The 13842-nt window shown below is 43.7% G+C and overlaps 1 protein-coding gene across 1 annotated transcript in view; it reads right to left on the minus strand.

Moving 5' to 3' along the window:
* EIF3F (eukaryotic translation initiation factor 3 subunit F) overlaps positions 1 to 13842 on the minus strand; it is a 112490-nt gene that overhangs the window by 31373 nt on the left and 67275 nt on the right. Inside the window, exons 4-5 of the mRNA XM_085637409.1 lie at positions 8383 to 8520; positions 181 to 272 (exon numbers count right to left, since the gene is read on the minus strand). Of these exons, the coding sequence (XP_085493535.1) occupies positions 181 to 272; positions 8383 to 8520 (230 nt within the window). The remainder of the gene's footprint in view (positions 1 to 180; positions 273 to 8382; positions 8521 to 13842) is intronic.

Here is a 13842-nt window from a genome sequence, read left to right on the forward strand (position 1 = left end):
TGGAACAAAATGTGATTAAGCAAGTACACTATGGTCACATAAAAATGCAGAACAATATTAGTTTTATAAAACCGGGTCTTTTATTTTTTTATTTAAACCAGTTTCAAAGCTTGAGGTATATTACCTATATCAAGTCAATACAAAATAGAAAGGGAGCCCGGCAGAAGGCTATCTGCTTACCTCCTATACGTTCTGTGTCATAGTAAACATATTTCACTGTAAGAGGTGTGAACATGACTCCCATAGTTTTTCCTGGCACACCCATTGGACTACTGGAAAGAGAAAAGACGACATAAGCATACAATGACACGACAACACAATTTTGGCAAGACCAAAGTCAGGTGCTAATAGAAGATAAAATCAGCACCATCAATACATAGAAGTTTGTCAGCCGGATAATTAAAAATATAATATAAAAAAAAAAGAAAGAAGAAAAAACACACACATTCCCTACCCCAAAGTTCACGAACGAAAAAACTGACCTTTTGTGCATTCACATTCTTCGACCATTCACAGTCAGAATGGAAATCCATCGCAAGATTAAAAAATATTATTTAGTAACATGCATGCATTTAAAGCACTAGTGCCTATCTAGTAACCGCTTCACATTGGAAGAATTGAGACACAATGATCTGTAAACTGCACAATCACAGGCCAAACTCAAGAGAGCTAAGACCCCGTTCAACTCGCATCAGATGACCAATATGAGGCTAATGATGAACCAGAACATTCAACCGGTTACAAAGATGCAGATCACCTGCCATGTACTTTCCCTAATCTTAGCACATGCTTTAACCCACACACATCATCCAGGTCCTTGTAGATTAATTAAAGCAAAGAGCACGGATTTCTATTCCATTATCATTATTCTCTCTTTATTTATCTATCTGTACCTCAAGATCTCGCACCAAAGCAACACATAACCAAGCAACATAGTAGATGACTCCAGGACTGCTGCCAGTGGAGGCATAATCATTCACGCTTCCGGCTTGGCAGGCAAAAACCTGCCACAAACCCACGATATTACTCATAAAAAGGGTGATGACAATGTTTAGAGAAGAGGGGCAGTATGATTAATAAGGTCATGAAACTCCGACATACCACCTGAAAAGGATAATCAGAGAACTTAATAAAATTGTGGGGGGGGGGGGGGAGGGGAGACCGAAAGTGGCCAGGGACAGTCTTAGAAACAAGATTACCGAGAAGGGTCTGGGTGTCCCGGATTATAATTGAGACTACCAAGGATTGCATTTGGAGTAGATCACATGTTGGTTGGATGGCCAGCACGTGGAAGAGATGGATGCAATTAGAGAGCAACCTAACCGGGGAGTCTGTTTGCATTCCTGTTACATAAACCAGCACAACACCAGACACTGCCTCTATTACCATCAGTTGCCTGTATATATGTTGGGGAAAATGTGTAAAATTGACTAAGCTGTACCCCATGCATGCCCCAGCATTTCCTTTGGCTGGTTTGCCCACACGGGGATCAGAATTCCGTTTTGACGGCACACCAATTGGCAAAATGGAATGATGCAGGCCTACTTACGACTGGTGATTTTTTAGTATCATTATGCTGCTAGAACAGTTAATAGCAGGTCACAGCCCAGCACCTGGGCAATTCTTGAATTGAGGCTTTGATCCGAATGTTCTCAAATTTCTGGACAGCAGGCACTCGAGAGCCCCTGCATTACATCATGGGGTCGACAGTGGCTACCATGGGCCGTATAATGCATGGTCATTGTCTGCACCCAGAGCAGCTTTTAAAAGGTGCATCAGGCGCAAACAATGACAACGCACCCCAATATGGTTAATGCACTGCCCCCAGGGCAGTCGCAAACTTGCGCTGCCCTGGAGAAACGACATTCATGTGAAAACACAGGGCAGCTGTTTGCAGCGCTCAGCGTTTTCATAGTGCAGGCGGCAACCCGCCTGCACTTTTACATTGGATTAGAGATCCCCTTGCGGGTGGGTGCAGTTTTATTTTTTGCACCAACCTTCCTATCTCCCGCGAAAATATGTTGGACCTGGCCCTAGCTAAGAAACGGATAGCCAGGACTTGGAAGGCGAGAATGTGCCCTTCTTTCGCTAGGTGACAGATAGATGTGGAACAACAGGCAAGGACAGTGAAAGAAGCATTTTTGTGAGAGGATGCATGTGGCATATGTAGACCCCCCATCAGACATGTGGGGAGAGGTGCTCAGGAGTATTATAGAGTACCCCGATCTGTCTGTGGTACGGGCTGGGGTGGTAGCTGATTTACTGAGAAGGGCTTCGTAGGATTGGTGAGATTTGGGGACACACCCCAAAGACCCTAGAAGGCCTACGCATCTCTGAAATGTCAGTGATTGAACCCCGCGTATCAAAGCCCTGTTGATGATGTTTTAGATGTTTGACCCGGTGTTTGTTTGATTTGTTGTACAGTTTATACCTATATGGAGAATCGGACTCATGTATTTTTTTTAATGCACATTGGCTACGTGGAAGAAAAGGTGTACTGCCACAAAGGTTCTGTAATCATATAGGATATAAAGCTACAATATTAAAAAGAGGTTAAAAATAGCAAAAGACTAATTATTGTACAACACAAAGATGTTCAATTAATTCTGCAGCCATATGTCCAAAACCTCCGACTACTCAATGCTTATGGAAGGAGTAGTACGATAGCACCATCAACGATTAGCACAGCAAATGAAGATGATTAAATAAAGAGCATTATCAGGCACTGGGTGCTGCAAAAAAGGTTTTAAGTGCTAACTCTATAGACACAAGAGGATTGGACTTAGCTAGACAGTGCAACACTGAAACCTTTGGTTTACCACTAAATATTGTGCAAGCAGTTCCGCTGTAATTGAACCTGAACTCTACACAGATATTAGCCCACATGACCTAACAAGAATTTTTACCCACAGAAAAGTTATCTGATTTCATAGACCATTTTTTACAACCCTACGTAATGAAGATCTTATAAACAAGATATGCGGGAAATGCAGAATAAATGGCCAGATGTTAAATGGACACCTGAAATATCATTAGCAACCTTGAATGTAAATTCTTCATACACCTGTATTCCCAAGGACAAGGGCATTGTGTCTATCCTACATTTTTTGGGTAACAGGAAACCCACACTAATGGAACATACCAAAACTTTAATCAATAGGATTAATTTAGTCCTATAAAGCAATGTGCTTTGCCATGACCAGCAATGGTATAGGCAAGTACTGGGAGTGGCCATGGGAGCCAAGTTTTCACCTTCATACGCTAATCTGTACGTGGGCAATTTTCAGAATCATCATCTTTGGAAGTTGGGTCCACCTGCCCTAGTTAATAACTAGGCATACTGATGACCTATTTCTAACATGGAGTGGTCTTAAGTCTACTTTCAAGGACCTGGTCACATCACTAAACCACATTGACTACAATCTCTGCTTCAGTTCTCATTTCAATACCACTTCAATTGGGTTCCTGGATAGCACCATCTACATGCATGCTTGCATATTGCTTCATGTCTTCATATGAAACCCACATCTTGTAATGTCATCCTACATGAGACTAGAACTCTCACCCCAAACACCAAATTGAGGCCGTACCCTTATGGGAAATGATCTGCCTGCGACCTAACTGTAGTGAGGAAGACCAGTTCTGTTCAGAACTCACACTTCTTGAATCGGAAATAGGGCGGCATTATTGCGCAGACAAGAAGCCAAGTGGCTGATCAGGCTGCGAGCTGTGGATCGGGGTTTGATTATGGAAAGAGAATTGTACAACTTTCTTACTGAATAACATATTTATCAAGTTGTACTACTGTATTTGCTCTTGGAAATTGCATTCATGATAGCTATCAAAGGAAGAACTTATTTGCACACTACACAATGTCAATCATTTAGTAATATAATTGTTTACTTTCTCTTTGACTTTTTGCTACATTTTTAGGTCGAGCCTGGGCAGCGCATGCTTTGCGAAGCATGCTGTAATGTGCACTGTGGCTTGAAGCCCCTCTTTTTTTTTTTCCATAGGTTCCCGTTCGTGCCTTTTAGAAATGCATGCTTCTGTTTGGCCAGCATGTCTAATTACTCCCGCCTTTTGTTGTTTTAGATCCTCCCTGCGGACCGCCCCTGCTAAATGTGGTTTTGCAGCGTGAATCTTTCTGGATTCACTATGCTGTGCATTATTCCGCCATCTCGTGGTTGGGTCCGGAATTGTCGTATTTTCTTCTTTTTTGGTGTCCTCTGTGACGTTGGCGCGCTTCCGGTGGAAGCTCCCTCCTGTGGTCGCCATCTTCAGATTCTTTTTTCCGCCGTTGGGTCTGGGTCGTCAACGAAGGAGCTCCAGAAATTTGGAGGCAGAATCACAGAAAAATCTACGAAAATCTCCAGGAATCAACTTACAGTGACCGGAAAACCAGTCAACTAACAGGGACGACGAAGAAGAAGAACCAATCCTACGATGCGCCATGGACGATGCACGCACAGGGGGCCTGCTGAACATCGTAATGGACAAGACACGTTCAAATTTTGCGAGAACTGCAGACACAAGTACGCGCAGAAGGACCAGCATCCAGTCTGCAACCTCTGCCTTCCGCTCGACCACCGAAGCGAGGACTGCAATGCCTGCGCGGTTTTCACACAGGGTGAGAGCGAGGCAGCGAAGGGCGAAGCACGCCATGCAGGGCCAAGGAGCACCACCATCGCTCCGAGACTTGGGCCTCTCCAGTGGAGAAGAGGACAACATCGCTGAAGGGCCAGAAGACTCGACGGACGTCGAGGTTGAAAAGGGGAAGAAGGTAAGAGTGGTTGACCCCTAGATCCTCGACGGATACTCCGAGTGAGTCCAAATCCTCCCAAAAAGAGGCACTGGTGTCGAAGTCCTCAACGCTAGCAGCCCTATCACCGAAGCGGAGAAGGTGGCACACTTTTCAAAAATGTACTCCAATCAATCAGAGTGTAATTGAGCAAGAGGGCTCCCCAGTAACTCTCTTGATGGAACCAGTAACTAATCTTAGGTTCTCCCTTGAATAAATTAATAGAGCTCTTATGTGCAGTAAGGACAGAAAGGCTCCTAGTCAGGACGGAATTCCGGTTGGCCTTTATAAAGAGAATGTTTTATTATGGAGGCCGATTTTAACTGTCGTGCTTACAACATGTTGTAGTGTGGGGCCTTTGAATACTTTGCTGGATTCTTTAATTGCCGGATTTACCAAAAAAGGTGATCGTGAGAATCACTAATGCTCCCGCACAATCTCCTTACTGGACTCCCTGGTAAAGGTCGTGGGCAGAATCATACTGGACAGATTGGAGGAGTGGACAGGGAGTAAAGAGATACTTTCATCCACTCAATATGGTTTTCGCAAAGGCTTAGGGACGATTGAGCAGTGTTTAAATTTTAATGTGCTAATCGGCAAATATAGACTGGGTAAGAAAGGTCATCTGTTCCTGGCTTTTGAAGACCAATTGAGTGTGTTGGGACTGAATGATCCATGCCAAATTATGTTCTATTTTAGAGGAGTTAGGAATAGTTCCCTCCCTAATCAGGTTTTTAAGGATCTGTACTCAGGAGGTAGAGCCAGAGAGTGTTACAGACTGAAGGGCGAATGCACGCCATTGTTCGCTGTGGAGAGGGGTGAGGCAGGGATGTGTCCATCTACCCTTTTTGTTTACCCTATATATGAACAATCTGGGAAACGATTTGGTTAAAGGGTGCAAGTACCTCCCCCAAATTGGACGACATCTGGTTCCAGCCGTCATCTTTGTAGACAATGTTGTGCTTATGGTCCGCACCACCATAGGTCTACAACACTTATTGATCTCATCTACAGAGTTTATGCAGGACCTTGGTTTAACAACTAACTGACTAAGGCATTTTTAATAAAGTGGGGTATGGGTAATGTGAGATGCCGAGGTCTATCTGTTAGCATCACCAAACTACGTTTTACCCCCTCATTTTCACATCTGGGGGTTATGTTCTCACAAAGTGGGTCATGGAAGGATGCAATTATTGCTAGGAAGCTACATTTTATCAAATCAATTACTGCTTTGTCTAATTTTGCACAAAAAACTCTAACAAACCGATAGTGAAACGTTAACAGTGGGCAAGTCCAAGTGTGTTTCTACCGCATTGTATGGGGCAGAGCTGTGGGGTCTCAGATATTGGTACCCTCCAAAATGTGGAGAACCCCCTTTTAGATCTTTACTGACAGTACCCTAGAGCTGTCCGTCCCAAGTCTGCCACTCAGAACTGGGGATGTCATTCTTAGTTTACTAATTATTTGTGTAGAGTTCTGCAGTCCCGGAAAAAAATAGATTCTATAGAATAATTTTACGACAGTGAGATTTGTTTACAACAAAATGTATACTTTTGGGATTTCCGATGAAGTAGAATAAAGTTGGTTTTGATTTGACTAGATTACTTCCTAGAAGGCCTCAACAAAAATCACACTTCCTTCATCATGTATACGACCGAATGCCAACAACCGACTTTGAATGGAACAAAGACCGACAAGGTCATGTGTAGTGTGACAGGCCAGAAATCAATCCCACTGAGATGTCCACTGAAACTAGTGAGTCCACCACTTACAACCACAAAGGGCTCAAAAACCAGGGTCTACTGTTTTTCATAAAATCCAACAATATGATCAAGTGTGTCATTCCTCTAAAAGTTCCTCTATTGAATCAAGTACACAAAACATGTGAAACTAACAAGATCATTGGCAGTGGTACAGATTACTGAAATATCTATGCTCCACTTCCAAAAACCCGACCATAAATCAGAAGCAGAATCTTACAGCTGGTGCATGAATATATAATTATAAATGACCAAATAAAACCAGAGTTGAACACACTTCACTGGTTGCCGATTCAAGAGCGAATCAAGGTTAAATTCCCAGTATTGCACACAGAAGGTTATTACACTAAACTTACGGAATGCATACAAAACCTTGCCCCCCCCCCCCCACTACACCTCAACCAGGAATCTACAGCCAAATACATCATATTTTATTACCCACCAACCTTGATTAGACTAAAACAGAGGCAAAACTCTAGTTATGTAGGGCCCAACGCTGTGAAATACTATCAACCTAAACAGAAGGTAGAATGCAACTATCTGCATCTTAAAAATAAATTTAAAAAAAACTACTAAAGGCAGAGGTATGCAGACTGACTTTTGACAAGACCTTCAAAGGAATAGCACATATCTGTGACCTGTAAATGACTGGATTCCTGCTATAGCACAATCTTGTACAGCTCACTGAAGTAACAGGCGATATGAGTTCTTTATAACCCTCCCAAACCGCCCCAACAAAATCAATAAATGTTTCATATCAACACAATAAGACCAAGTTTATAGTGATTCACAAAAAGTGCACAAAGAGCGGCTTGGTTTTTACAAGGTACCACTACCCAATGCAATCTTATTTGCAATAATTTTACTTACAAATGAGATTTGCAAAATACAATCATTTTTCCTAAAAAGTGTGGGTATCTTAAATGTAATCACATTTTTAACGTTTTCTAGCCACAGTGGATATCAGGAAAATCAAAATCAGGAAAAGAATTGTGCATGCCTCCAACATACACAGGAAAATGAACCATCGGAGATGCATGCATTAAAGGCTCAATAACACATCTGCTGTGTTCTTTGATCAACACAGCAGCAGCAGGAAGCCAGTAAAAAAATATGGGTATGCGTGAACTGGACCAGCGCTGGTGACAACCTTGTGATGCAGTTGTTTGCCCAAATCATACTAAAAGAACACAAAAGACAAGGTAGGTGTACAAAAACCTAGAGCTCTAATGATGTGTGAAAAAAGGTTTACTTTAAATAAAGATGACAAGTGACACTACTGGTGTACTGAAATTGCTAACCCCAAAAACAATGAACTAAATCTATTACTAAGTGAAGACTGGTAAGGATTTATTTGAAAGTGTGACATTACCATGTTGAGTGCAACAATGTATATATGTTCTGGACACAATGAGGGATATATGATTTATATTGAGAGGATTTTCAGTTGACAATTGATATTGCTCTGATGAAGCTATTTTCTAAGTCCGCAAAAAAACAAGTGTCAGCATTGGTTGTAATAGCGTCACCTTTAAACCAAATTATGTTCAAGACTTTTCATCCTTAAAAGGACTGGAAGAAAATTATCAATAAATTTGGCAGCACCTTCTACATTGTAGAAGGTGCTGCCAAATTGCATAAACAGTAGTGACACTGGAAACCTTTAATTAGGTTAAAAAACCATCGACACCTCTTTAGAAACGGATGTCGTGGTGCAGCTAACTAGTCTTTCAATATTAGAGTTACTAGTGACGGTAGCATCCACTCCTTGTTTCTGCCATCAGATTTATTACCCCACCTAGCAACATCCAGAATATTTACCTGATGTAAGCATCAATGCTCATGTGTCCATCCTGCAGGCTTGTGTCCACGGTCATGTGGATCGGGTTATGTGCCTCTCGACTGTAATACTCATGAATTAGTACTGAATGCTCTGTGATATCGTGTCCAGTGGCATACCTACAAAAAACAAAAACACAGGTAAACCTTCATATTTGAATTTAAACTTTACAAATATTTTCCCTAAACAGCTGTATCAGTTATTAGTTTAATGGCAAAAACCTGAACCACACTGGATCCAACGGTAGTCCCAGAATGAAGGATTAGGCTTAGGCAAAGTGAAGACTAAGTAGATAAATGTATAAATCTGAAGGCGACCACTGATTGTACGATTAAGAACCTGTTGACTTGCATAGTAAACTATGACAGAATTCAAAGGTATGGTTTCCGAGTTTATATCATTTGTCCCATTGGATTTGGACCGTCAGCAGATCACTTTTCCACAGTTCAATTCAGAATATATTTATCAAAGGAAGCCAAATATCTGAGTAACTAATGGGAAAACACAACAATCTCAAGTTAAGAACTAATAGTGGATACAAACTACCTGACCCACAACATTAACGGGAAAGATTTGCAAGTAGTGGATGATGGGCGAGATCTCGCTAAATGTAAGAGGGAGGCAGAGACGAGGGGAGCATAGAATGAGAAGATGAAAGGGAGGAATAGAATTGACAGCATATGATTGGTTATTTTGCTTTGATGCACTTTAAATATTAATATAATAAAGAAGGAAATAGAATAACAGAAGTATAGAACAATCCTGGTGTGCGCACAACTGAGAACGAGCATTTGCAATGCAATCGGTCTCGCTTTTGTAAAAGTTAGAGCTATAGCGTTGTAAATGACAACGTTTTTTAGGTCGAGGACCGTCCGGTCTGCCGAAGGCAGAACCGGAAGTCGGAGATTTAATGTTTCTGAGAGTGGCTCCTTAGCCCGCCTCTCTTTTTGCCTCTCCTCCATTGGCTGGCTTCCTAAACGGAGGCCAGCCATTGGAGGAGAGCGCCGTCCCTCCAAATAGGCTCCGTCTTTTTCAGATTCGGGGGCGTGTTCCTTGCTGTTCTTTCCACTTTTTAGCCACGCCCTTTTAGAACAGCAGGAACACGCCCTCGAATCCGAAAAAGTTTGGAAGCTTCCATCCGCCATTTTTTAGCAATCACGCGAAGCTCCGAGTGCCCTGCCCCCTCGATTTCTGCAGCTGAAGGCGGCACAGTAACAGGGCATGGTACGGGTAAATGCGTTGCTTGTTTTCTGTGGGATTAGGCGCTTTTGAACAATGACTAAGAATAGGGGTCTAAAGCTGAGGGATCAGGGCTGAGAGGTGGAGACAGGCGCGCGCGGCCAGTGTCAGGCTTCCGGGCTCTCCAGGGCCGGCTGCGGTAGCAGCCCTCTGGGCAAGTTCTCGATGAGGGAAGGGTGAAAGCTGTGCGAAAAATCTCACCTCCGTGGAGGAGGGGCTCTAAAATGCGAATCTGCCTGCCCGCCGCGTCACCACGGGCTTTGACTTCCAGTGTCGGCTTCTCCGCTTGACTACATTGTGTGATCCTGGTTTAATCAGTGTATGCCCAAATTACCAACTTGTGGCAACATTTGGAATGTACCTGCTACAGGATAAAGTCAGAGGCTCGAAGCTTAAAAGTTATAAAGTTATTAGAGGGTACAATCAGAAGCCCACTGAATTGGGCAAGCCTGTGTGTTGTGCACTATTCGCCTGATTAATCATTCATAAGCTTCCACGTTTTCTTTTTCACTTATTACAGATACAGAAAGGACTGAGGGATTTTTTTCCAATTCTGTCAGTCTAGCTGCTACATGCGCTAATAGGTATGTGACTTGATGTTGGGGACTCTTTTCTAATGAAGCATAACAGGGGTAGAGGTTCCTGTGTTTATACTACAATGCCAATGTTTCCATACGAGTGTATTGAAGTATGTGTGTTTGACCTCGTGGAGGCGATTTATGTTGGGAGAGACACTTTTGTACCCTGAGGCGGGGGGGGGGGGGCTGTAATTGTCAAATCGGGCCTTTATTATTCCCCATGAGTCATGCAGTAGTAGGCTAATCGCAAGGCAGCACTCATAGGTTCACTGTCCGAATGCGCTTCCGCTTCAGTTGTCACACTCCCTTCAGCTCAATTTCCTGCCCCGGCCCTTGCTGGGAGACGCCACTGTGATGCTGCCGCGGCCTGTCTTCACAGACGCCTGTTGAAGCGGCAACCTCCATGCACCGCCAGTTTACCAGCCGCCGTGCAGACAGGATGCCAGAGAAGCAGCGTGTGACAGGCTTGTTCAAACGTGGGGGGTTGAAGGGTGGGATTATCTAAAAGTAAGTCGACCGGACCAGTGGCTGACTCTGTCCCAGCCCACAGACCCGCGGTGTAGCTATGAACGAAATACAGCCAGGTGAAGTCTCAAGATTTTGATGTCTTAGGTATTTAGCAGCACATAACATAGCATAAAATACCTTACCATGACATCAATATACAGGGCCAGAGAGGGTACACTATCCTTGTTAATGTAGAGGGCCAATGAAGGCTAATTAAAACAGATCGTGAACATGGTACATTTCAACACTAGGCAGAAACTTGGACAAGTTACCCAAGAGTCACTCGGAGCGAGGTACAGGCATGCAGCAGAGGACTTTTTCTCTATTACTGCAGTCGGTGTTAGGAGTCTGGTGTGCGGACAGTTTGGACCAGATTCATGATTTTTGGGCACAATGCAGCCCAGCAACCAGCGTTGCCGCGCTGGGTTGCGCTAGACCTAGGGGAAGAAAGCAGCGCACCCCCATGTTTATTAACAATCATTGGCAAAGCTGATAGGTTTCTCCTTTGAGACCTTTTGGCAGCTGCAGGTAAGAGCGGTGAGGCTGGTTGGGGGGGAGGGAGGACGGACGATGCAGCGGGAAAATTAAATAAATAATGAATTTTCCCTCGGAATCATCAGCACCTGTTGCTTTAATGTTCTCCATTGAGCACAGCCAAAGGACTGTCTCCTGCCACGTCTATAAATACATTCATAGCACAAGACTAGAGCCAGTCCCTATCTGCAGAAAATGTGAAAATCTGAAGATGTAGTTTAAAAAAACGTGTACAAGAAATCTGCTGAAACAACTGTGAAAATGTTGAATAATGTTTCCTAGACAAAATCAAAAGCACATCGAGCTTCAGAAACTGCAATCATTTAAAGATACCTGGCAGTTTAAGAGGCAAGATAATGGAGGTGTTCGTGCTCTCTCTCCCCCTTATGCACAGATCTCTCTAGTGAGTCCTTATGCCACTGTCTCCATCTCGCGCAAACCTCTCCATCCTTATCTCTCTGTCTGAAGCGTTTCTGGGTCTCGATGCCAGGGTGTCTGCCTCCTCACTCACCCTTCCTCAAGCCTCCCTTTGACGTCTATGCCCCTGTGAGTGCACTGGCACTTGCTGCATTCGGTCGTAGGGCGGAGGAGAACGCCTTCAGTGGGTGACTTCATCACCTTGTCTGGTGGCCCCCGTTCATAGGCTCACTCTGCAGGAGTCCGCTGCAGAGACCAGCCTAAAATTCTGCCGACCGGTTATTTCAGTCAATGAAAATCACAGCCAGTATGCCAGCTTTGATTGTCGACTTTAATGCCCAGCATATGCGGAAATTTGTAAAACCTGTAAAAAAAACTTTGAAATCTGTGGGAGACTGATAAATCAGTGATTTCCACAGAAAAATCTAAAATGCAAATTCGTTCTTTTGCTTCACAAGGCTACCTTCAGCAAGAATTGTACCATGCTGTGAATAAATAATTCGTAATCAGTGCACCATGCGACCACTGAGTGAACGGTAGAATCGGTTACTAAGCTTGGAAACAAATCCACATAATTGCGGTAAAGAAAATGTTCAAACACCCAAGGGATTTCCTAGTCGGTTCAGCACCTGTTCCTGTTTCCTGCTTATCCTAGGTCATGAGCTCTGACCCCAGTCTCATCAGTTCAGCCTTTCATCCTCTGAGACAAATGATGAAACACGGAGACATTATAGTGAAAAGTTCATGAAAATGTGCAACTGATTTCCAAACTGCTTTAATATCCATCTTAACACAGCTGAACTTCAATTATGAGTGACAAGGCTGACTATGGGCGGGAGTACTGCACACATGTCCGGGGATCTTCATAAACCGAGGCACATCTGTACCACGGTGTGAATACAGAGCCGGGCAGAGTCTACGTTACTGTAGAAGACAGGTACATGGGAGAAGATGAACCCAGTGTGCGTCTCATTTCTCGTGGTCTTTGTTCTCTAGCTTTAAAAAAGCTGACTTCACTCAGTCCAAACAAGGAGCGCTCTTCAGATCCTCGCCAGCCCTGTCAGAATTAAATCAAACGGTCCTGGGCCTAAAGTAGGAAGCAGATTTCATTAATCGGTTAAAACATATTTATTATTATTTATAAGAAACGTCGGTGGTGATGCCTTTCTCTCTTTGCTGCTTTGGATTAAAGTCTGATGTTAAAAAAAACCTGCCTCCCAAAATAAGTGATGGTGCCGCGCCCGAACCCGCCGGTACAAATTAAGGACCGGTTATCAGGAAATGCACAATCTCTTTCCGATAAAGCACTGGTGTGACGGACCGCCATTGTTTTTTATTCTCTTGACGTCGCACCGCTAGATGCCAACATAATGACCTCCTCCTGTGTCTTTGATGGCTTTTCTTGGGTCTGGCCTGGTCGAGGAAAAGGAGGCATAGTGAATTAAGGTATTTTCAAGAAAATGGCAACAAAGGCAAGTAGTGCAGGAACAGAAACTACATAAAAAGTTTGGATTGAGATTCAGAGGCCCCAGTAGCGGTCCATGGAGGGAGTTCGGTAGGGCAGTGAGGCGGGGCGGGGAAATGTAAACACCGGAATATGGATGAACGGAGGTAAGAACACATTTAAATAAATAAAACGAATTTCGTTGCGCGCGCTGCATCGCATTTTGCACCCAAAAATCAAGGCAAATAGGAAACACTAACAATGGAGAGGCTCGTACCATGGCAAGTAACATAGTAAACATATTGGAAAAGCAGATGACATAGATATATTTGTAACGAACTGCTGTGATGCTTTGCCTACACCACGTTCGCAATAGCACTTACTGCAGTAGGCACAGTGAGGGCAATTATGGTGTCTGGGCGCTTTGGTGCCACCGAAAGGTGGAGAGGGTAAAGTAGTAGCCTTCGCAGGGTGCAGAAGCAGCAATTAAGGCAAACTACACTGCAAGGACCAGAGGGGCTTACAGTTCCACAATTTACCACAAAGGCAACCTGCATTATCGGCGGTTTTGAAGCAAGTCTCTTGCCTCAGTCACTTTCAGCTGCTGCACTTCCTCTATGTCTTGCACAGTGAGGGGTGTGGCCCTAAAAGTACCAAAGAGTGGCCCCAAAACCCCAGAGAATACCAGCCTCCAGCACTCACAGCAACCTCCCCTGTTTCGT

This window comes from Triturus cristatus, chromosome 12 (assembly GCF_964204655.1).
Source record: "Triturus cristatus chromosome 12, aTriCri1.1, whole genome shotgun sequence".
Classification (NCBI taxonomy): domain Eukaryota; kingdom Metazoa; phylum Chordata; class Amphibia; order Caudata; family Salamandridae; genus Triturus; species Triturus cristatus.